The sequence below is a fragment of the Hypanus sabinus genome, chromosome 4 (assembly GCF_030144855.1).
Source record: "Hypanus sabinus isolate sHypSab1 chromosome 4, sHypSab1.hap1, whole genome shotgun sequence".
In the NCBI taxonomy this organism is placed as follows: Eukaryota; Metazoa; Chordata; class Chondrichthyes; order Myliobatiformes; family Dasyatidae; genus Hypanus; species Hypanus sabinus.
In genome coordinates, this window is record NC_082709.1 from 152,505,137 (window position 1) to 152,530,685 (window position 25,549).

The following is a 25,549-nucleotide window of genomic DNA, read 5'->3' on the forward strand; positions in this document are numbered from 1 at the left end:
TTAACCAAGTCTTCAATCATCGTGATGCACATGATGTATTCAGCCCTTGGGTACACAAGGTTTGGACTTGAATACAGATGAATTATCAATTGCACCCTGTAGGCTCAAGAATACCCTAGCCTCCAGCAAAATTAGAATGACATCATGTGACTCTTTTGAGACAGTTTTGTATTACAATATGAAATAAAGGTCATTTAGTTCAAAGTATTTTCTACTAAAACAGTTCAAATGTGGCTCCAATTCTTTATTTGCACACTGCTGAAATTAATTAAACTTTACACCATTTGATACAGTTTGATAGAAATAATATGAAGGGCTAAATGGCATAGTCAGAAGGAGCAAGTTACACCTGATTCCCACTTAGAAGTAGGAAAATTGATCCATTCTTTAGCTGCTCGGGATTTTGCAAAGGCGATTTCAATGAGAAGTTGGGCCCAGAATTTGCATATGCAGAGGAGCCGCTTTTTCTGATTGAATCCTAGGATGTCTTATTTACTGTCTCAGCAATTATATTGGATATTTTCTGAGCATAAAAATTGCATTATTTATTGTTTCTAAAAGTGCCTACCGATGTACTTTATCTCATAGTAACATGTAGGCCTTAAAATCCATTTTATTGATCTTGACAAGTCTTTTGAGTGAGATGTAAGAACACCAGCTACAGATTTGAGTGTGCTTACAAAAAGACTGTAAATAATTCAATCTCTGTATTGTAGCATCACTAACTATATTATTTTTGAATGGAACCCAAATAGATTAAGAAAATATTTACAATGAGTTTGAAGATTCTATATTCTTGAGAGTGGCTAAAATGAATCACTCATAAATAAAATCCTTGTACATTGATGAATGTGATTGACAGAACTATGGTAGCAGCAACCGCAGGTGAATCACTTGAATAAAACTATATCAAAAGAAAGTGAGTGTGTGTTGTAGGAACATTACTTTGTAGAGAAATGAAGAAACTTGGAATAAGAAATCAGAATGGCAGTGACTGAAAGAGAGGATGAAATGAATAAATGGTTGAAACAATAATTAAAGATAAATTTGAGTAGTCTGCAAAACTGAAATTAGTAATCCAGATTTGGACTGTGATTTTCTCTAGTTCTTCCATTCTAACAGGCATGATGTTATGAAAGTTGAAAAATTATGACACATTGCATGTAGTTATATAAATGTAGATACTTCACAAATTTAATCAGTATTATAAGCTAGTAACAATGTATTATTTCTTCCTAGACAGTTCATGTAATTGAGCATGACATGCTTCCACTCCAGTTCAATGGGATCTGATGTGACTAAAGAAGCTAATGTGGGAACTATAAGTGGAGTAGGTCGGGAGTGGTCATTTGGTGGGGTAGAGTGTGAGATGATGTGGACTTTCCCTCATTTATTCTGTTTCTGCACATTTTCTACATATTCTCTCAAAGTTCTTAGTGCCATCCCAAATGTTCCTCCTTTTTATTAAGTTGCCAAGGCCAAAAAATTCCCAGAATTGAGTGCAAAATTTGCAATTTACCCCTGGAGGCTTTAAGAGTGTTTCCCACATCAGTCTGGTAACCTCTTCCTGTGTCTTTGGAGTTTGATGCCAGTCTGCCTGCTGGAAAATTTTTGATTTGAGCCTAAATGCAATGGGCATTGGCCTGGCATGAAAGGGTTGCCTTTGTGTGGCCAAAAAATAGATCTTTTTCCCTGGAGTCCAGAGGAATAGGGAGAAATCATTGGAACATAAGGTCATGACAGATTTAAGTGCTGAGATGTTTCCACTTCTGGGGAATCTTGAGTAAAGAAACACAAGATAATGGGGTGGTATTTTATTTAATTAAAATACGTAGGAATTTCTTTTTTTTTGGAAAACTTTTTTTTATTGCATTTTTAAGTCATTACAGAGTAAAGTATGGAAAAAAAATGTATATAACCCTTCCCCCTCCCCATAACCCCTCCCCCCTAACTTCCCTATAGAAAAAAAGAGAAAGAAAGAAAGAAAAAAAAGAAAGAGTGCCTGGATATCGGAAGATCCCCACATGCTCCATGGAGTTCGTAATAACTTTAGTATATATGTATTTATTTCTTTCCCCAAGTAACCAATTGTTTCATCTTCAGAGCACCTATATATTTAGTCCTGTCTTTTGTAAATAAGGGTGCCAAATTTTCAGAAATGTTTCATATTTATCTCTTAAATTATAAGTAATTTTTTCTAATGGAATACAGCCATAAATTTCTTTCTTCCAACAATCTATACTTAAATATGTATCCGATTTCCAAGTAACTGCAAGCTACTGCCAGTGAAATTTTTATGAATTCTTTCTGATATTTATTTAGTTTGGGTTTTGGTTTTATCCCTTCAATATCACCTAGTAAGAGTAATATTGGATTATGAGGAAGTTGTGTTCCTGTAATTTGTTCCTTTTACAATGGACAATCAACTTTTATATAATTGGTTTCAAAAAGGGATTAGATATATAGGAGATTGTTTTGAAGGAGGTATATTAATGTCATTTGATCAATTAAAGAATAAATATAGAGTATCAAATAACACTTTTTTTGTTACTTTCAACTAAGGGCTTATTTAAGAGAAAAATTAGGTCAACCAATGTTATTGCCGAAATCTAATGAAATGGAAATTTTAATTCAAAAAGGAAAGATTAAAAACTTTATATCTTGTATGTATAATTTGATTCAAAAACAGGATCCAATTAAACAAGGAGTCCATAAGTCAAGACAAAAATGGGAAAGTGATTTGAATATTAAAATTGAAGAAACAAATTGGTCAAGACTATGTCTTGATAGTATGACAAATACAATAAATGTTTGGTTAAGATTAGTGCAATATAATTTTCTACATCAATTACATATTACAACATAAAAAATAAATAAATTAAATCCAAATTTATCTGACGTAGGAATTTCTTGAATCCTCATAAGGTTGTGGAGGCCAAAGAGCTGTTACAAGTAGGCTGGCATTAGATGCTTGGATCATCAGGGTCACTTTTGAGGTAGGTGAAACCTGTGCACAAAGAATGGGTTACACCTCAGCCTTCTGCCACTCAGAAGGTTTTAAACTAATTTGGCAGAGGAATGGAAAGCATATTGGTGGTGCAGCAGGTGGAGAATGAATTGATGGGGATAAATCAGACAAGTCCAATGGATGGAGCAGAAACAGACAGATTGGAGAGCTGGCAGGCTTAACCTACTTTGATGCAAAGCACTTCACAAGAGAGTCAGATGAGTTTAGGTTAGTACTTGGAATTATGATGATATCGCAGTTGTGGATATATCATTTAGGGAAAGGCTAGACTGCAAACTTATTGTTCTGGCTTATAGGAGTATCAGAAATGCAGAAGAAAATGCAAAAGAGTAGGGTGAGTCAAACTACTGTTTAGGGAGAACATAATGGCAGTACTTAAAGAAGTGCTGGTGGAATTATCATTGATGCTATATGTATGGAATTTAAGAATAAGAGATCAGATAATTCTTTTGAGGTTACACTAATTGTCACTGGGAATTGGAGGGACAGACTTGTAAGCAAATCATAAAAGGTATAATTGCTATAGGTTTACAATAATATGGGGTTTTAACTTACTCAATATTAACTGAGATTGCCTTATGCAAGGGGTTTAGAAGAGGCTGAATTTATTAAGTATATCCAAGAAAGTTAGATAATCCTGTGGGAGTCAGGGCAATACTCGACATTATCTTGGGATACCAAAATGGGCAAGTCATGGCAGTGCTGGTGCTGCAAAAATGAAGGGCAAAGAAGTAAAATTAGGGAACCTTGATCGACAATATTGAAGGTTTAATTGGAGGTAAAAGAAAAAGGAGCATATGGTAGTTGTAGGCAACTAGATTCACGGGAATGTTTTCAGAAATGTGAAGAGTGTGATGAGGGAATCTGAGAAAGAACTTAGAAGGATAAAAAGGAGTCCCAAAATAGCCTTCGCAAGTAAGATTAAGGACAATCCCAGATATTCTATACATTTAAGATGCAGGAGGATTGCCAGGTAAAGAGCAAGCCCCCTTAGTGACTAAAGGTATAATCTACATGTGAAGCAAGGTGATGTGTGTGAGCTCCTACATGAATACTTCTCAACTGCATTTACTAGGGGAAGAAATTGGAAGATAGTGAATCCAGGGAGGGGTGTGTGGATAACCTGGAGCAGGTCCGTTTCAAAAAGAAGGTGTGTGATGTCATGAGGTGCATCAGGGTTGATAAATCCCCAGGTACCAGATACGATATCCCAAGTATTTGTGGTATGGAATGGAGGAGATAGATGGGATCCTTACATTTTGCATCTTTGCTATGAGTAAAATGTCAGGATTCTAGATGATAGTTAATAAAGTCATGGAGTCGTAGAATACTACAGCACAGAAACAGACACTTTAGCCAATCTAGTCAATATCAAACTATTATTCTGCATAGTCCCATTGATCTGCTCCTGGACCGTAACCCTCCGTATCCCTCCTATCCATGTACCTATCCAAATTTCTCTTAAATGTTGAAATCAAAACTGCATCCATCAATTCCTCTGGTAATGAATTCCGCACTCTCAGCACCCTCTGAGTGAAGAGGCTCCACCTTTAAACATTTCACCTTTCATCCTTAACCCATGACTTCTAGTTGCTATTCTCTCCCAATATCAGTGGAAAAAGCATGCTTGCATTTACCCTAGCTAAACTGCTCATAATTTTCTACTATCAAGTCTCCCTCATTCTCCTATGCTATAGGAAATAATATCCTAACCTTTCCCTATAACTCATATCCTCAAGTCCCAGCAACATCCTTGTGAATGTTCTCTGCACTCTTTCAGTTTTACTGATATCTTTCCAGTAGGTAGGTGACCATAACTGCTCACAGAACTCCAAAGTAGGCCGCGCCACCATCTTAAACAATTTCAATATAACATACCAACTCTTGAACTCAGCACTTTTGATTTATTAAGGCAAATGTGCCAAAAGCTCTTTTTCTGACTTCTAATGGCTTGTTTAAGAAGGGATAAGCCATGCAACTAAAACAATAAGGCATAGTTTTAAAGTGAGAGGATTGAGTTTTAAGGAGGATTTAATGTTTTTCTTATGCAGAGAGTAGTTGTCAGAGGAGATGGTGATGTTGTCAGGACGTATAAGGTACATTTTCAGTGTGAGTAAATAAAGATTAGTATAGATGGGTATCAATATTGCCATGAATGTGGTGGCGAAGGGTCCTGTTTCTGTGCTAAACAACTCAATCACACCCTGGATCACTGCTCCCCATAGACCATGAGTTTTTAGAAAACTTGAGGTCTTGATCATTGGACACCCTTTTCCAGAATAGGCCAGAAACGGTACTGGTGCATTGCAGGTAATGGTGAGTTATATCATTAATACCTGCCATTACTGTGATATGACTTTATACAGTATGAGAAGTGGTTCAGATTTTCCAGGTATGTCCTTGCCCTTGTCCCAGTGTCTAAAATACTGATTCCAACCACCGAGCGTCACTGTGAATATGATCCTCACTGGCAAACAACTTGGGAAAAATTTTGAAAGTGTCAACCATTATACCTGGTGTTTTTGCCTTCACAAAAGCTTTTGACTCCATCAACTCAAAAAGATTATGGAGAACTGTTCTCAAGCTCGATGACCACAGATCTTAATATCCATTATAGTTTCTGACACTCCATAAGACATGATCCAGATCAAGTGAACTAGAAGATGCAATCTGTGTTATTCCCTGATGTTTTTTCCCCCAATCTTTTGTGCTGCAGTGCTGCACTTCACAGTCAATAATTTTACTGCACCAATGGGGAAACTGATCAATATGCAGTGGCTTCATTCCAGAACCAAGGTCACATAAACCTCAGTGGCTGAGCAGCAGAATGACAGTGACTTTATATTTGCATGCTGAGAAGCTGAAGAAGTTCAGGTTGGAAAATTACGTTAAGTTCAAACATCAAAGGAAATGAGCAAGTTGCTTTGAATATTGCAGAGGAAAAAGATGCAAGATTAAGTGAAAATCCCTTCATCTTTATAGTTGAAAGAAAAAGATCAACTATTGTATCTATTCTCAACAACTCAATATTCAATACATCTCTCTGGAAAAACACAAGCTGATGAGACTTTTTTAAAATAGTAAAGTGTGATATCTTGTTTTGTCTGCTTCATGTATGATTCTTGTTTTGCAGCATTTTCAAGAATAGTACATTAGTTTGGTCGGGTCAGAATGTTGTCTTCTACATAAAGTACAAAATCAAACTAAATCCTGATGATGTTTATTGCTAATCCACATTGACTTTAATGGTGGAATAATTGGTGCCTAATATATCGGTGTTTGTGAATGAGTGCTTTATCAGTTACAGTTTTTCATTTTGCTGTTTTACTAACAGGTAAAGTCCAGCGAGATGGTAAGAAACCTGAGTCTTGCAAACCAATCCTAAAAGTAGATCATAAGACTTGCAGAAATAGGCAAGTATAATATTTTGTATTTGGCAGCTTGATGTAAGCACTACTTCTGTATTGTACAATCTGCCAGACTTGCAACAAATTGTGGACTAATTCTTTATTGTTTAGATGAATTGTTCACAACTGTTGCTTTTGCCATATTGCATTCTTTACAAACCTTTTGGTCTGTAATTTTATAATTTACAATAATCTTACTGTGATATTTTTGTGTCTCCACTTGGATTTTAATTTGATAGTTCTCAAAATAAGATCATAGTTTTTGGAAGATTAAAATTAACATCTGAAATCTAACTCTTCTACAAAAAGCCATTTTTGGCAGATGTTACATGATGTCTCTGATGATTTGTTTCCTTGCACAAACCACAGAACCTTTTTTTTAATAACTCATAGCAGAAATTTTCAAAGAGTAAATTGCAATCTTTCATCAATGTAACTAAGAAGCCATTTTTCATGAATAAATCTGAACAATGAGTAGCATTGTGGAAAGATCCTTAATGTCAAAGGTCCTTCATCAGAATGTTCAAGGATCTTTGAGCAGAAGCATTAACTGTGGGTCATTTATAAAAGATGCTACCTAACCAGCTGAATGTTTCCAGCATTTTCCTGTGTTCAGATTTCGGGTATTTGTAGTGCTTTAATATTCACTTTAATTACGAGAGCTTGGTAAAGGTAGTAAGACCAAGCTCTCATAATTTAAGAAAATGAGGACTTCAGAGCATTGACATCAAGGCATAAATATCGATATGTTGTAACATTCATTGATTTGTAGCAGCAATGTGGTGCAAGCCATAATTATAACTAAAAAATACAATAAGTTACAAAAAATAAATAGTGCGAAAGACAAATGATAAGGAAATGTTCATGGGTTCATGGACCATTCAAAAATCTGAAGGTAGGGTGGAAAAAGCTGCCCTAATATGATGAGTGTGGATCTTCAAGCTCCTGTACTTCTATCCCAATGGTGGTAAACTGAAGAGGGCATGTCCTGGATGGTGAGGGTCTTTAATTGTGGTACTGCCTCTTGAAGATGCCCTTAATGATAGGGAGGGTTGCGCCCATGATGGCACTCACTGTGCCCACAGTCCTCTGCAGCCTTTTGCAATCCATACTAGTATGTGAGGCGACCACTCCCAATTGCTTTCCACAGTACACCTATAGAAATTTGCAAGAATATTTGGTGACATAACAAATCTCCTGAAACCCCTGACAAAGCAGCACCACAGTCATGCGTTTTGTGATTGTATCAATGTGCTGGATGTTAATGTCCAGGTACTTGAAGCTGCTCACCCTTTTCACTTTTGGCCCCTTAGTGAGGACTGGAGTATGTTCTTCCCTTAAAGAAGTCCACAATCATTTCCTTGCTTTTACAAGATTTTGCCGTGAAAGCTGATCTATCTTACTTCTGCGTGTTTCCTTGTCACCATCTGAGATTCTGCCATCCACAGTGGTGTCACCAGCAAATTTATAGACGGTGTTTTTGCTGTGCCTAGTCACCCTCTTGAAGGATGTTCTGATATCAGCCTCTGAAAGAATTAGATCACAGGGTTGCCAGATTCTGTAGGGATTCACACAGGTTTCCTTTCAAAGCATACCTAAAAGAACTTGAACTCATTAGGGAGTGAAACATCACTACCATTTCCCCTTGTCGGAGGTAATGGCATGCAAACCCTGCCACAGCTGCTGTGCATTTGATTGTGTCTTTAACTTCACATGGAATTGCCTTTTTGCTCTCATGGTGGACTTCTGTAGATCATATGTGGATCTCTTATAGAGTTCTGGATCACTAGTTTTGAATGCTACAGATCTAACCCTCAGCAGACAACGAACCTTCCAGTTCATCCAGGGCTTCCGGTTTGAGAAGACTCAGTATGTTCTCAAAGACACATACCTGTCCACACAGGTCTTTATGATGTCATTGATGCCTGAAGTATACTCTTTCTGATCTGAAAACGTATGGATCCCTGAATATGATCCAGTCCACCAATGCAAGCAATCCAGTAAATACTCCTCTGCCTCCCTTGCCCATACCTTTGCTGTCCACACCGCTGGTGCTGCAGTCCTCAGTCTCTGCCTATATGCTGAGCATAGAAGTGCAACCAGGGCTCTGGTCTTTGCCAAGGTGGAATGATATAGTAAACATTGAAGGCAATAGGACAAACCAAAGGAAAGAGTAAGAAGAAGACCTCTGTCAATCGAAGAATTGAAGATGAGTGGGCATTTTAATTGAAGATCATCTAGACCAGGGATTTGGGTGATTGGGGCTTGATCTAAGATACAGCTATGGTCTTTTTCTTCAGTCTGATAAAGAAAAGATGCTAGCCAACATGAACGCTCTGTAATCTAGTCTCAGGTTATGTAAATGATTGAAAGCTTCATTGGCAAAAGGGTTGATGCACAGAGGAATCGGCAATGGTATGGAGGTGAGTTAGGTGGTCTTTTAAAGAGAGTAAGTGGATCAAGAATACATCATGGTCATAAGCAGTCTGGTTCAGCTCAGGCAGTGATGAGAGAAATGAACAGAATCAATGAGAACGGACTTTGTAGTAGGGAAACAAAGTCAATGCTTTCAATTTTCTTAATTAACTGATATTGTGATTCATCAGAGATTGAAAACTCAGGTGATTCAAAGAAGTAGTCTTCATGCAGAGCTGGATCTCATCAAAGCATTCACGGACTGTTGATAAGAAATAGGAAGTGCTAAAAGACTGTTTGAGACTCCAGAGACAACAAGTTAAGGTTAAAGAAGAATGTTGCTGAAATAAATTGTCAGTTTCTAGATGGGTTAGAATGATGCCAGGAATATTCAGTTCTTCGGCGCAGAATTAGTTCAGACAGTATCTGTGGGAAGAGAAACAGTAGACATTTCTAGTCAATGACCTTTCACTGGAGTGTTTAAGAAATGTGAGAAATGCTTTTTTATGTTGCTTTGTTTCTATACTTAGTCAAATTCTAACAAAGTTGTAAAAAAAGATGAGGTTGTTGAGATATTCGAAAGACTAACCACTGATAAACGTAATAAAGGCTTGGCTTGAAGATTATAAATCACCAGATTTAGATGAGATGCATCTAAGGGTAACAGTCAGTCTCCCTCAGATACAATGGTTTGGCTAAAGGACTGGAATATTATAATACTTTATGAATTTAAGGCTAAAAATTGTAACTACATATAAATCTTGTTATGACAAAACTGAAAATACGATAATGCAAGACATTGCTTGTGAATTAATAAACCGAACAAAGTAAAACAGGCTCTAAGCAAGTCAAGCAGCTTAAACAAGGAATCGATTCACTTCAGAGACCCTTCATCTGAGCTGGAGAAAGGGGGAGAACTTTTCTAAAGTGTTAAGTTGTAGAAAGGAGAGATTAGGATGGAGAAAATAGATAGGGTGGAACTTTAATAGAATGCAGACTGAAGCTGTTATGGTAACAATTACTTTTAAATGCAGCAGTTGAAGTTATAAAAGAATAAAAAAAGATAAACTGAAACAAAAGATACAGCCACATGTGTTGCGGAAAAGAAAAAAAATTACTGCCTGAAATTGTTAAATTCAATATTATGTCATCGTGGCTTAAATGTGTTATACTGCAGACATGGTTCTTGATTTCCACACATTGAGCAATGTTGGAGCAAAAGTGTGAGGTGGACGGTAAAATCAGAGTACAAGCTTGTTGGAGCAGTAAAATACTGGCCATGGTTCTGGCTTAGAGTCATCGCTAAAGACTGAACAAATGCTCTTTGAATCAGTTACCCAATCAGTGTTTGATTTCTCCAGTGTAGAGGACACTACATTGTAAAGTTGGAAGAAGTGTCAGTAGATTGCAGCATTACCTGGAAGGACAGTTTGGATCCCTAGATGGTGCAAAGAGAAGTTCCAAAATGGCAGGTTTGCATGCGGAAGTGCTATGAGAAAAGGAGAGAATGATGGAGATAGAATTAGAGCACAAGAGGCCCCTTCAAAATGCTGATGAGGGTGAGAAGGGGAAGATGCCTCAGTAATGAAATGCCATTGCAGGAAGCAGAAATGGTCTGCTGAATATGGAGGCTGGAGAAGTTAGAAGGTAGGGGCAGAGGAACTATGAAGAGAAGGATGAGAGCAGAAAGACAAGAAGTGGAGGAAGTTTAGCTGACAGCTCTGTCAGCTGTGGCAGAAGGAAAAGTCGTTGTCAGGAAAAAGGAAAACATGTTAAAGTTACCAGTTTGAAAAGTCACTTTATTGATGCAGATTCTGTGGAGACGGAAGATGGGGAAATGGAATAGAGTGTTTATAGAGAGCAGAATAAAATAAAGTGTGTTTGAGGTAGCCATGAAAATTGAAGGGCTGCTATTGGTTACTAACCCATCCTCTGAGATAGAGATAAAGATGGAAAGAAAGGGAAAGGAAAGGGCAATATTGGTCATGTGAAAGTGAGAACAGGCTGGACTTTGGCAGCAAAGATAATGAATTTTCAAATCCTATGAAATCCCAGTGCTTTTATTAATGTAACACTAAAGTTGAGGGAGGAATCTAAAACCTGAAATAATAGGACTGACCTGTTTATCCAGTGAAGAGATAGGTTAGCTTGGGAGTTCCTGTAACTACATTTTTGGTTTGGAGGATGCGAGTGGAGCTGGAAAATGTAAGAGTGAGTTCAACCAGGCAAAGGAGAATAGTGATGGAAAGAGGTTGATTAACTTCAGTTCAAGAATGAAGTGAAGGGTCCTCAGACCACGCTGGTTTGAGATGCAGACAAAGGGAAGGATTGGACATGTGTGGTGAAAATGAGCTGTTTGAGATCAGGAAACCAGGAACTATCAAAATTGTAGAGACTATCAGATGAATCACAGATGTAAGTGAATGGGTCTGGGTAAGGAAAGAAAGAGGAGTCAAGATGAGAAGAAATAAGTGCAATGTAGTAAGAGCAGGCTGAAACAAAGGCCTACACTCCAGGGAATAAAGTCCTAACCTATTCAACCTTTCCCTGTAAGTCAGGTCCTCAAGTCCCAATATCATCCTTGTAAATTTTCTCTGTACTCTTTCAATCTTATTGATATCTTTCCTGTATGTAAGCAACCAGAACTGCAGACAATACTCCAAATTAGGCCTCATCAATGGCTTATTCAACTTGACTATAACATCCCAACTCTTGTACTCAATATTTTGATTTACGAATAGCAATGCTTCAAAAGCTCTCTTTATAATCCTGTGATGACACTCATGGATGGATCTGTATTCCCAAAACCCTCTTCTACTACACTTCCCAGTGCATTACCATTCACTGTGTCAGTCCTACCCTGATCTGACCTCCTGAAGTGCAATACCTCTCACTTGTCTGCATTAAATTACATCTGCCAGAGAAGTATGGTGGAAGTAGATTTGGAACGTATGCTTTTGAGGGACAATGCAGTTGGAGACTGTAGAGGGAAAATTACTAGAGGAAATTGGATGAGTGACTGTCTGTTAGATAAATACAGTATGTTCAGTTGTGGAGTCATGGTCCAGTGGGATGTATGAGTATTTGTGTGAGGGCAGATGTTCAAGTTCTGGAAATCAGAGATCAGTATGCCTAGCTTTGACAGCACTGCCTTTGTCAGCATATTTGATGATGTTTGGGATTGGTTATTGAATGCAGGCTGCTGCTTGTTCTGTGGAAGGTGACTTAAACAACAGTAGAGTAACAACAGTTGAAAACTTGAGGGGTCAATGTCTCATTGACAATTAGGATAAGGAGGGATCCAGCACTTTGGGATTCTCGAAGATCATAGGAAAAGGTTCACAGTCTAGGTGAGGACTCCAATCAAAATACATGTTCACAGGCAAAGACAGATGATGAAGAGTTGATATCTGGCTCAGAATTTATAAGCGTGGTCTGGGAGGGGGAGTAATTATGGGCTGGAGACTGAAACTAAGGTGTCTGCTGAGGACTAGCAATAAGAGGCAATTTACCACTTCATCACTTACTATTTCCACACATTGCTGGGCTTTTGCTCTTTCTCCTGTTTGAGTCCTCTTTGATTCTAAATAATTCTTCTCACCTGAGGCTTCTGCTTCTTCAGGATGACTCTGGCTTTCCAGTCACCTCTTCCTCTAATTCTCTAAATAGTTCCAACTCTGACTTCAGTTTAGTTTCCTATCTCACTCCATCAATGCCAAACATATGTTTGAGGAGGAGAACCTATCTTCCATCAGGATATATTGAAGCTCTTATGACTTGATATTGAATTTAACAACTTCAGATATCCTCAGTATTTTACTGGCTTCAATTTGTTTCTGCTTTCTAGTTCTAATTTTTGTTACTTTGATGTATTTTTCTGCACCTTTTACAGTTATTCCCTCTGTCCTTTCCACTTTAGCCCAACTCTGCATCCTAAAGTGTGTGGTTTCTGACTTTCTGATGAAGCATCTTAATCCTAGCCATCACCTTTTCCTCTCTAAAGTGCCTTGATCTACTGAGTGCTTCCAGATTTCTTTTTTAGTTTCAGATTTTGAACACCAGTATTTTGCTCTGAAATTCAACACTAGGTTGTTCAAAGGCACAATGTTTAACTAAGTTGATTTGAGTTTTGTGGTGCAGTAGCAAACAGGGCCATGAGGACAATTGTAGTTGATGGTATGCATATGGACTTTTAAAAAGAACTTGATAAAATGTCACAGAACAGGATTGTCATCAGGATCAAAGTCTGGTTTAAAATTGACAGGGACAACATGGGAATCTAAGTAAACTCAAATTGATAATCCTATGTGTAAACAAAACAGTAGCGATTTCTTCAGAAATCTCTGGTCAATGACCCCAGCGTAAGCTCTGTAAAAAGAAGCCTAGCTGACTGTAATGGCTGAATAAATGCACATGCCACAGAAGAGTAAACAAGGACAGATGGTAGATTTGATTATTTCCTATTGAATATTATTTATGAAAAGTTCATTAATTTTAATTTAGCTGCATTTGACTCTTCTTATTGCTCTAATACGACCTCCTTCCCAAACTCCCTCGCTAATTTAAATGTTTGAGGTGGCCCAGTCAACTTGGCTCCACTCGCAGTGGCTCATTCAGTCTGCCCCATTTCTCTATCAGCCCAGAGGACCTCTAAATTGTTTAAATGTGGCCAGAGAAGCTGCCTTCTGCAAACAATGTATGATGTGGGTTAAATCATAGCAGAACTGGCATAGTAGAGCTCCCAACAGGAATATCTCTGCATTTGATCAGGCTCAGTGCATTGACAAGGGAAAGACACTAGATGCATAGCAATTGTCTTCAGCAGACAACAATAGCTGTAGATGAAACATTTGAAAGGTTTAATTTTCTGAGCAAAAGTTCTAACACACCAAAATTAAAAGATAAATCATGTAAGTAAGCAGTTATTTATTTGCTTATCATGTTGTAAGAACTACTTTCATATTATGTGAAAGACCAGTATGGTGATCATCATCCCCCTTCGTCTGCTGCTGCACAATTTCTTAGAAGAAATGAAAATTGCTTTGGACAGTAGTAGGGAAAGAGTTCTGGGTAATCTATATGTGCTGAAAAGTGACTGTTGTGAGTACATTGCTTAATAGCAACTCCTGCTTTATTGGTTTCATATTTGGTCATGCCTGACTGGTAACCTTGCAGATACTTGCCTTTGATCTAATGAACATGAATTCTGAACCAGGTTGTTGTATCTGTAATTTAGCATAGGAAGTTATGGCTGGTTGTGAATTAGAATGTTCAAGCCCTCTTTGATTTTCTTTTCAATAAATTGGAAGAGGTGGGATAAACATTCATTAACCTGATGTTGTAAAAGTGGTGTTGAAGATCTTTAGAGTGTTGAAGAAATAGCCCAATTTTCATTTGTCAAACTTAATCAAAATGAAAATCAGTGACTTCTGTAATAGATTACTGTTCCCTCAGTGGGTGAGATTAAAGTCTTTATTGTACAATATATTCTGTTACTAATTTGGAGCTTCATTTCTGTTTGGCTGCTTTTTGTAAAGTCGTAAGGTTCAATTATTGGTAACAGAGTATGGAATCTTGCAAAGTTTAACTTTTTGTCTGATTGGGAAATTTTGAAACTGTTTTAGCTTAAGATGCAGTTTAGAAGTAACCAAAAATTTATGATTATTTTGTTTTTAATAATGTAACACTTGCAAATGTTTAGAAAAGCTTGGTAATGTATCAAGTATAAATAGCTTTATAACTTTTCATCTTGCAGTGAGCCGTTTACTATTTTTTCTGGAGGACTGTCCTATGATAAAGCATGCAGAAGACCCAGCCTGACCATTATGCATGGCAAATCTATTACAGTTCTGGAAATGGATTATCCCATTGTGGACTTCCTAACTCTCTGTGAAACACCCTATCCAAATGGTAAATATGACCGAGTCAACAGTTCAGGCTTTATTAACCTAGGACAGACTTTGTTCATATTGTATCATATATTAAGCAAGCACAGGTATTGGTGTTTTATAATTGGCATCCATTTAATTATGCATTGTTTTACAGAATTCCAGGACCCTTATGCTGTGGTTGTACTACTTGAGAAGGATCTGATTGTTATTGATCTCACACAAAACAAGTAAGGGCTCTTGCAAATACAGTATCTTTTAGTTTTTACTTCCTTAAAACATAAACAGAATAGCTTCAGATTACAGAACCAATTACAGAAATATTTCTTAGTATATACACTTACTAGTGATTGACAGGAGTTGATTCTCTGAGAAATTTTGATTATTCTGTTTTCTGCAAAGTGCATTACAGAGTTTGATGGGGGCTAAATAAGTTTTCTTTGCTATCATTTCTTAATGTACCCAAGTCAGACCAAAGTGAGTCATCATTTTACATTAGTAAATCTACTCCACCATAAGTGGACAGTTAAGAGAAGAAAATAAAATACTCAGATTGTCAAATGGAAGTATTTTTCTACTATTAAGAGAGTTAGGCTCAGAATTTATCAGAGGCATTCTGTTTTTGACTCTTCAATGTGCATTTGATCAAGTGCAGCTCTGAAGATATTGGTAATTAATAGGGTAATTGTTTTATAAAGTACATACCTGTTGTGGACCTTGCTTGGTAGGCAACCATTTCAAAGTGTAATGTTTTACTACAGATTTTCAGAAATATAGATCTGCTTTTAGACCACACTATGGAGATGTACACAGAATCTTAAAATTACCTAAGATAGGATTTACCCACGTTTGGGGCTAAGAGCATGGCTGTGCTCTTTCGAAAAAAAAAATTAAGTACTACAGTCTATGCATCCTGAAAATATCCAGAAAATAAATATCCAATGCTTATTTCTATTTGTGTAACATCTATACACCCAGAATATGAAAGTAGAAAAGTGCAATAACACAAAATGCTCTATGAACTCAGCAGGTCAGGCAGATCCATGGAGAAGCCAAGAAACTTCATTAGGACTGTAAAGGAAGGGAGCAGAACCAGAATAAAAGGTGGAGGAAGGGGAAGTCATACAAGCTAGCAGGTGACAGGTGAGGGGAAAGGTGTGTGGGTTAGGTAGAGGGAATGAAGTAAGAAGCTGAGAGGTGATAAGTGGAAGAGGTACAGTAAAGGACTGAAGAAGGAGGACAGTGGACATATGAAGGAAAGGGGGCAATTCAGATTCAGTAATTTATCACGTGCACATTGCAATTCCGGCACCAGCATAGCAACAACTGCAAAACAAATTCCTTATTAGGATGGGAACCAAAGGGAGGTTATGGGCAGGTAAGGAAAGGAGAAAGTGGAGAAAAGGTAACAAGGATGGGGAATGGATAACAAGAGAAGTGAGAAGAGAGAGTAATTACTGGAAAGTGAGAAATTGATGTTCATGTCATCGTATGATCAAGGTACTGTTATTTCCATTCCCAATTGTGCCAAGTTGGGATTTTGTACTGATCTATTTGATTGTTGGGCATGCACATCTGTTTAAAATGATTGGTGAACATATTTGTTTTGCTTATCTTTATGCCCACAGGCAATATTGGCAGGATAAAATAAGATTAGCCAAATAGTGTCCTTTTCCTGCATTGTAACACTTTGTAATATGACCAAGGATCTTATTACTGCTTGATTATTTTCATAGAATGAACATTGTGTCTTTAAAAATTATTTTTGTCTTTTATTTCCCTGGTCAGTTTTCCTATCTTTGAAAACCCGTATCCAATGGATGTGCATGAATCTCCAGTGACTTGCTCTGAGTATTTTGCAGATTGTCCTCCTGATTTGATACCTGCCCTCTATTCTATTGGAGCCAAACAACAAAAAAAGCAGGGATATAGCACAAAGGTAACAAACTATGTTGTATTCTTGCTTTAGATGTTGGCCCTGAGGAAAATCCTACTGCCGGCAAAATTACTGTATGTTGGTTAAACATTTAACAACTAGCTTGTTCACAAGACAAAAGGAAAATTAACAGCAGTATAGTCACTAATGAGTGCTAGAATATGAACAATCAATCTTGTAAGTTTTTAATTGTCTCTTTTAATACAGAATATAAGACCATAAAATATAGGAGCAGAGTTAGGCCATTTGGCCCATCAAGTCTGCCCTGCCATTCCATCATGGCTGATTTATCATCCCTCTCATAATATAATTTTGTGGTCAAATATAATGACATTCTTTTTACAATTTTGTAGAGTCATCGAGATATAAAGCATGGTAATAGGCCCAAGACACAAATCATTGATGAAGGATCTCAGCCCAAAGCATTAATTATTTATTCCCCTCCATTGCTGCCAGCCCTGCTGAGTTTCTCCAGCATTTTGTGTGTGTTCCTCATGGATATAGACCCTTTGGCCCAACTTGTCCTTTCTGACCAAGATGCCCCATCCAAACTAATCCTTTTCCTAGCATTTGACCCATAACTTTTAAACCTTCCCAATCCATCTGTCTGTCCAACAGTCTTTTTAAAAGTTCCTCAAGTTCCTCTTAAACCTTTCCCCTCTCACCTAAAAACCAACAACCTCTAGTTCTTGATTTCCCTACCCTGGAAAAAAAGACTATTTACCTTATCTGTGCACTTCATGATGTTATATACCCCTATAACATTACTTATAAACCTGCGACACACCAGTGAATAAAGTCATAACCTGGCCAGCCATTCCCTATAATTTAGTCCCTCAAGTCCTGGCGATATCTGTCTAAGTCTTCTCTGCACTCTTTCCAGTTTAATAGCATCTCTCCTATAGCATAGTGATCAAAGCAGAACACAATTCTCCCAAGTGCGATGTCACCCATCCTGCAGAACCACACCATGAATTCACAAATTTTATATGATGCCCTGACATAATAAGGTCAAGTTTTCTTCACCGCCCTTTCTGCATGTGATTCCACTTTCAGTGAACCATATATTTGTACTCTAAATGGATCTATAGCACTGTCCAGGGCCCTGCCATTCACTGTGAAAGAACTGCTTGGATTTGACTTTCCAAAATCCAACATTTTTCACTTATCCAACTTAAAATCCATTTGCCAGTTTTCCACCCACTTTCATGCTCCTTCTATAATTTTTGATAGTCTTCTTCATTGTTCACTATGCCGAACAGGAAGGGAGCAGTTACTCTACTGGGGGTATTCTATAGGCCCCCTGGTAGCAGCAGAGGTACTGAGGAGCGGATTGGGAGGCAGATTCTGGAAAGATGCAAAAATAACAGGGTTGTTATCATGGGTGACTTTACCTTCCCTAATATTGATTGGCACTTGATTAGTTCCAAGGGTTTAGATGGGGCAGAGTTTGTTAAATGTGTCCAGGATGGTCAGTATGTTGACAGACCGACCAGGGGGAATGCCATACTAGATCTAGTATTAGGTACCAAACTGGGTCAGGTCACACATCTGTCAGTGGGTGAGCATCTGAGGGACAGTGACCACCACTCCCTGACCTTTAGCAATATCATGGAAAAGGATAGAATCAGAGAGGATAGGAAAATTTTTAATTGGGGAAGGACAAATTATGAGGCTAAGAAGGCTAGAACTTGCAGGTGTGAATTGGGATGATGTTTTTGCAGGAAAATGTACTATGGACATGTGGTCGATGTTTAAGGATCTCTTGCAGGATGTTAGGGATAAATTTGTCCCGGTGAGGAAGATAAAGAATGGTAGGGTGAAGGAAACATGGGTGAAAAGTGAAGTGGAAAATCTAGTCAGGTGGAAGAAGACAGCATAAATAAGGTTTAGGAAGCAAGGATCAGATGGGTCTATTGAGGAATATAGGGTAGCAAGAAAGGAGCTTAAGAAGGGGCTGAGAAGAGCAAGAAGGGGGCATGAGAAGGCCTTGGTGAGTAGGGTAAAGGAAAACCCCAAGGCATTCTTCAATTATGTAAAGAACAAAAGGATAACAGGAATGAAGTTAGGTCCAATTAGAGATAAAAGTGGGAAGATGTGCCTGGAGGCTGTGGAAGTGAACCAGGTCCTCGATGAATACTTCTCTTTGATATTCACCACTGAGAGGGAAATTGATGACGGTGAGGACAATATGAGTGAGGTTGATGTTCTGGAGCATGTTGATATTAAGAGAGAGGAGGTGTTGAAGTTGTTAAAATACATTAGGACGGATAAATCCCCGGGGCCTGATGGAATATTACCCAGGCGGCTCCACGAGGCAAGGGAAGAGATTGCTGAACCTCTGGCTAGGACCTTTATGTCCTTGTTGTCCACGGGAATGGTACGGGAGGATTGGAGGGAGGCAAATGTTGTCCCCTTGTTCAAAAAAGGTAGTAGGGATAGTCCAAGTAATTACAGACCAGTGAGCCTTACGTCTGTGGTGGGAAAGTTGTTGGAAAAGATTCTTAGAGATAGGATCTATGGGCATTTAGAGAATCATGGTCTGATCAGGGACAGTCAGCATACTTTTGTGAAGGGCAGATTGTGCCTAACAAGCCTGATAGATTTCTTTGAGGTGACCAGGCATATAGATGAGGGTAGTGCAGTGGATGTGATCTACATGGATTTTAGTAAGGCATTTGACAAGGTTCCACACGGTAGGCTTATTCAGAAAGTCAGAAGGTATGGGATCCAGGGAAGTTTGGCCAGGTGGATTCAGAATTGGCTTGCCTGCAGAAGGCAGAGGGTCATGGTGGAGGGAGCACATTCAGATTGGAGGGTTGTGACTAGTGGTGTCCCACAAGGATCTGTTCTGGGACCTCTACTTTTTGTGATTTTTATTAACGACCTGGATGAGGGGTTAGAAGAGTGGGTTGACAAGTTTGCAGATGACACAAAGGTTGGTGGTGGTGTAGATAGTGTAGAGGATTGTCAAAGATGGCAGAGAGACATTGATAGGATGCAGAAGTGGGCTGAGAAGTGGCAGATGGAGTTCAACCTGGAGAAGTGTGAGGTGGTACACTTTGGAAGGACAAACTCCAAGGCAGAGTATAAAGTAAATGGCAGGATACTTGGTAGTGTGGAGGAGCAGAGGGATCTGGGGGTACATGTCCACAGATCCCTGAAAATTGCCTCACAGGTAGATAGGGTAGTTAAGAAAGCTTATGGGGTGTTAACTTTCATAAGTAGAGGGATAGAGTTTAAGAGTCGCGAGATAATGACACAGGTCTATAAAACTCTAGTTAGGCCACATTTGGAGTCCTGTGTCCAGTTCTGGTTGCCTCAGTATAGGAAGGATGTGGAAGCATTGGAAAGGGTACAGAGGAGATTTACCAGGATGCTGCCTGGTTTAGAGAGTATGGATTATGATCAGAGATTAAGGGAGCTAGGGCTTTACTCTTTGGAGAGGAGGAGGATGAGAGGAGACATGATACAGGTATACAAGATATTAAGAGGAATAGATAGAGTGGACAGCCAGCGCCTCTTCCCCAGGGCACCACTGCTCAAGAGGACATGGCTTTAAGGTAAGGGGAGGGAAGTTCAAGGGGGATATTAGAGGAAGGTTTTTCACTCAGAGAGTGGTTGGTGCATGGAATGCACTGCCTGATTCAGTGGTGGAAGCAGATAAATTAGTGAAATTTAAGAGACTACTAGATAGGTATATGGAGGAATTTAAGATAGAGGGTTATATGGGAGGCAGGGTTTGAGTGTCAGCACAACATTGTGGGCCGAAGGGCCTGTACTGTGCTGTAATGTTCTATGTTCTAATTTGTGGTACTTTGCTATAAATTTCATTAATCTTATTTGAATACATTAGTAATGTAATCTTAAAAGTGCAGATTTTATTTCCCCAAACTATTAATACATTAAACGTTTTTATTCAGACATGATTTGAATTATTTACTCTCTAAAGTACAGCATGCACCAACTTACAAAGTTATCTATAGAGAAAATCAAATTTAAGGAATATGGATGGCTACTAAACTAAACCAATTATAACACAATTTGAGTCATCTTCAGAAATGTTTGGAAGTTCATTGTATTTCATCACAGTCTTTAGTGCTTTACTACACTATGAACAAAAATGTGATGATGTAGGTGTAATATTTAAATCAAAAATTACATATTTTTACACAGATTCATTCTTCTAATTTTTAGCAAAATGAATACTTTTATCTGCAAATTAGTTCGAAGTTTATTAAATAAAGTTTTATTCAAATTAATATGTTATTACTGTTACACAGAATAGAATACTTAATTACACTATAATTAGGTATATGAGGATTGTTAAGTTATTTTTTTTCAATTTTGGCTCTATTTTCACTGTTCAAGAATATTATAATACTTTTGAAACAATGGTGAGGGATGCATGGGCAAGTTGAAAGAGTAGAAATTGGATTGGGATTTGATTGTAATTTCAGTAGTGAGCATAATTGTCCTTGAAATTAAAGCTGTATTTGACTGAGTGTGACATTAAAGAACACCAATAAAACTATGATTAATGGTTATGAAGGGGAAGCCACACCACTGATTGACATTGTACCTTGTGGAAAGGCAGACAGACGGCATGGGTTTGGAAGTCAATCGTCCCAGTTTCAGGATTCTTGCAAGAATTCTGCAGAACAAAATCTGAAGTCCAATGATGCTCAGTGGCTCCATCAATTAAATTATGAAGATTAGAAGAGGGATGTTTGCTGAAGATTATACAGTTCTATTCATGACTCAAAGTAGAGTTTATTGTCATATGCACCAACAAGTGTATTCACAGATGCAATGGGAAAACTTGCTTTGAACAGTATCACAGGCACATTATCTTTTCAGCGGATCTGTCCTTTGTCCAGCACATAAATGCCATTTAAAAAGTAAGCACAGCAGTACCTCTGCTTTCTTGAGAGTTTGCGAAGATTCAACATGACATCTAAAACTTAGTCAAACTTCTATAGATGTGCGGTGGAGAGAATATCTGTATGGCCTTGTATGGAAACACAAATGCCCTTGAATGGAAAAGCTTACAAAAAGTCATGGATACATCCCGGTCCATCATGGGTAAAGGCCTCCTCACCATTGATCACATCTACATACAATGCTGTTGCAGGATAGCAGCATCCATCATCAGCCCATGCTCTGTTCTCACTGCTGCCATCAGGAAGGAGCCTCAGGACCCATGCCACCAGGCGTTGAATGAGAGAGGATAACTTCACTCAATTTCACTCACCCCACCACTGAACTGTTCCCACAACCCATGAACTCACTTTCAAGGACTCTTCATCTCATGTTCTTGATATTTATTGCTTGCTTGCTTACTTACTTACTTACTTACTTATTTACTATTTAGTATTTACTGTGAATGCCCACAAGAAAAGGAATCTCAGGGTTGTATATGGTGATATATATATATAGATAACAAATTTAATTTGAACTTTGAATATAGCGTCATTTAGTAGCATTCACAAGAAAAACAAATTTAAAATAACTTGTACACATATGGAACAAATTATACTGTATTCCCCTATTCATTTTTACTGGAAGGGAATGGTTGCAAGAGATTCTGAAATTACGTTATTAACGTTAAAAGATTTTCTCTTTGCTAGGTAATTTATCATCATGATATTGCACGTCATAGAAACAAGTCTTTCGGCCACTGCTTCTATACTAAGTATTATGCCTATCTGTTAACAAAAAAATGATTAAAATCTAATGGCTGTAAATTTTTTTTTAAGTTTTTGTTTATGGTTTTAAAGTCTTTTAGAATGTTGTAGAATGGCTTAGACTGCCTCAGAATACTCAAAGGTTATGAATTCTTCTGACATAACGTTCTTGTGTAGTTTAGAAAGATATTTAAAATCTGATTGCGAAGATTATAAATCTTAGTTTTAAATATTTCAATTTCAAATATTTAAAATCTGACGGCAACATAACAAAACTGCACAATGTACTTCCTACCTGCTGGTAAAGTAATAGCACAATATCCTTCAGGGATACAATTGTACATTCTTAACAAGCATATAAGGCAAACTTCAAGGTATAGCTTATACCATACTAGCTGAAGCAAAGGGTTTCAGCTGTACAATCGCTTTTCATTTCTTTCTTCAGGCTGCATTATATATTACCAAGTAGTATGAACTTTAATCTTTTCTTCATACCAGAAGTTTAATCTTACATCAGCAAAAAAAGTTTTATCTCAGTGTAAGAATTAGTTTTGGTTAAGTCTTTTAAAACCTCTTAAGAAAATCCAAGTCGATTGTGAGTATTCCTACACTTGCAGTTCTCATTGACCTCAGCAACTTCCAACTGAATGTCTCATGGTTTTCTCAGCTCTGTGAATGTTTCACTTACGGTCCCTTTTCCAGTGATTTATTTTCAGATCAATCTAAACACTGTAATATGGTAGAGACAGAAAATGCAGGCTTGGCAGCATTTGTGAAAAGAGAAATATTAACAAGGCGCTCTGTCAGCACTAGGAAAAAATAATTAGTATTAATATTTTTAAATGCTGAGAACCACCTAAAATTGCATTATCTCATTTTCCAATTCTGTCGAATAGTTTCTGACTTGGAACATTAACTCTGTTTCTCTTTCCACAGATGCTGCTTGGCCTGCTGAGCGTTTCCAGCATTCTGTGCTACCATTTCAGATTTCCAGCATCTGCAGTTTTTGAATTTTATTTACTATAATGGGTTATTCCCTATGAAATGTCCACAACCTTTTTTATTAAAAATATACAGTAAAGATGAGAAATTACAAAAAAGAGACATTAAGCAAGTTTTATAACTGTTACAAGGTGCTTTATAAAATGCCTTTCATGACATGTTAGTTTACATCTGCCTCAATATCTGCTTCTTTCAACTGCTCCAATATACATTTCAAGGTTTAAAATGTTTCATTAATAATCCATAATTCAAAATTAATTCTGCAATTCCTTCAAAACCTTTGTGTTCTTTGTAGTTTTAAATACTTGAGGTATTTTAGGATTGTGCTCCTTCTTCATTTATGAAAACTGATGTATACTATTAATTTAATATATGTCAAATACTAATCCTTTGAGTTTTTAATAGAATACATAAGTAGAACTGACTTACATTGATCCTTTTCTTGAGAAATAATAAGCAGGTTAGATTAGACTTTGGAAGTTAACATTCTTTAAAAATTAAAGTCAGAAAATCAGTTTAAACATTTTTAATTTTTTCATTTAACTTGCATTCTGCTTAATATAGCTACTATCAGTAACATGTAAAGGAATGTAGCTGACCTGGAGTAGCCACCACTCTGCATTTATTTTTAAAAGAAGAGGCGGTGTGAAGGAGAGCTGGGCAGATTTGAACCCAGTTCAGATTTTTTGAACATATTTGGGCTTTTCAAGTTACCAATTTATCTCTTATATTCTATTCCAAATTATCTGAAGATAACAATAAGTTATCAATAAACTAGTATAAATTCTTAAAAATGAATACCAATTCTAATAAATCCACCTTTTGTATTTCCCTAGGAATGGCCAATTGCTGGTGGCACATGGAACTTGGGTGCACAAACATATCCTGAGATAATCATAACAGGGTAAAGGCTAAATCAAATTTGTTTGTAATTTATTAGTTTTTAATATCTTATAATTTCATTGGCATAAACATGCATGGAACTGAACAATTCAGAGACAAGTGAATGCTATTCTTCTTTCATGTGATTCTTTTTGTTTGGGCTGAACATTATTAATGATTCAGTTATGTTGGTTAATAATGAATTTCCCCATGTAATTTTAAACTTGTTTTAGAGAATGCCTGTTTGTTTTATGAGCCAAAATGTCTGTGAAAAGTTTTACATTAGGACTTAGGAATTCTAAGGATAATCTACAATGTGAAGTAAATGTTGTCTGCAGCAGCTTAAATCATACATTTTTTTTGTTCCAACTTACTATTTTGCCAAAAATCCAGTGGAATATGAAGCCCAAACAAGATTATATGAATCTTCTTGTATAATGTGTGTTTCATAAAATGTGAAATTACTTAAATATATACTGGGCCAAAAAAAAGTAAAATGTTAGCTGCTTTGTCCATGGAAATTAAGAGACTGGTGATTTTATGGCTTTGTGTTATTCCATGCTATCTTAAGGCATCTGTAAAGCAATAGCCAAGAAAATGTAGTGGCAATAAATGCTCACTTTGGCAGAACAGGTGAATTCCCCCATTAGAGAAAGACTGGTGCAATAGAAAGGCCACTTCACATACCTGGGTTTTAGTCTTAAATCTATTTCTTGCCACTTACTCTATCTAGTGGTACCAGAGATGGTTTACTGTTACTGTTGTATAAAATTATCCTATTCAAGTGTAGCTGAAATAATCTACAACTTCAGTGAGTTGAATTCTGCTATTTTATAGCAGCTCATTCCTCAGAGAAACATCACCCAGCTACAGTGCAAGTTTCAGTCCATTTTGGACTTGTTTGACTTAGCATTGAGTCTGAGGTGATTTATACTACTTCTGAGCTGCTACAGCTCGTCTTTGTATCTTGCCCTTCAGCATTGTACCATCAGGACTCACCTAAAGCCGCAGTCCCATTCTTTTTGAATGGGGCCACTGAACTTTTTTTTAAAAGGGTGCGTGTAGCTATTTGTTTTACTTTATTTTAATTGATACTAATGTTCTCAATTAATTTATTTTAAGTTGAATTTATTTTAATATGCATCAATTATTTTTAAATTTGAAGTACAAAAGATCAGTTGCTTTCATCTGCGTCCATATGCTGCCAATCTTCAGGGACAATTAGAAATAGTGGAAAAGATCTTGGATAACAAAAGCAGTCAAAATATCTAAGGTGGCCCATAGGCATGGCTGGTTACATCCTC

The 25,549-nt window shown here is 37.4% G+C and overlaps 1 protein-coding gene across 1 annotated transcript in view; it reads left to right on the top strand.

Moving 5' to 3' along the window:
* stxbp5l (syntaxin binding protein 5L) overlaps positions 1-25,549 on the top strand; it is a 353,464-nt gene that overhangs the window by 182,096 nt on the left and 145,819 nt on the right. Inside the window, exons 9-13 of the mRNA XM_059968451.1 lie at positions 6,363-6,441; positions 14,606-14,760; positions 14,896-14,968; positions 16,527-16,677; positions 24,200-24,267. Of these exons, the coding sequence (XP_059824434.1) occupies positions 6,363-6,441; positions 14,606-14,760; positions 14,896-14,968; positions 16,527-16,677; positions 24,200-24,267 (526 nt within the window). The remainder of the gene's footprint in view (positions 1-6,362; positions 6,442-14,605; positions 14,761-14,895; positions 14,969-16,526; positions 16,678-24,199; positions 24,268-25,549) is intronic.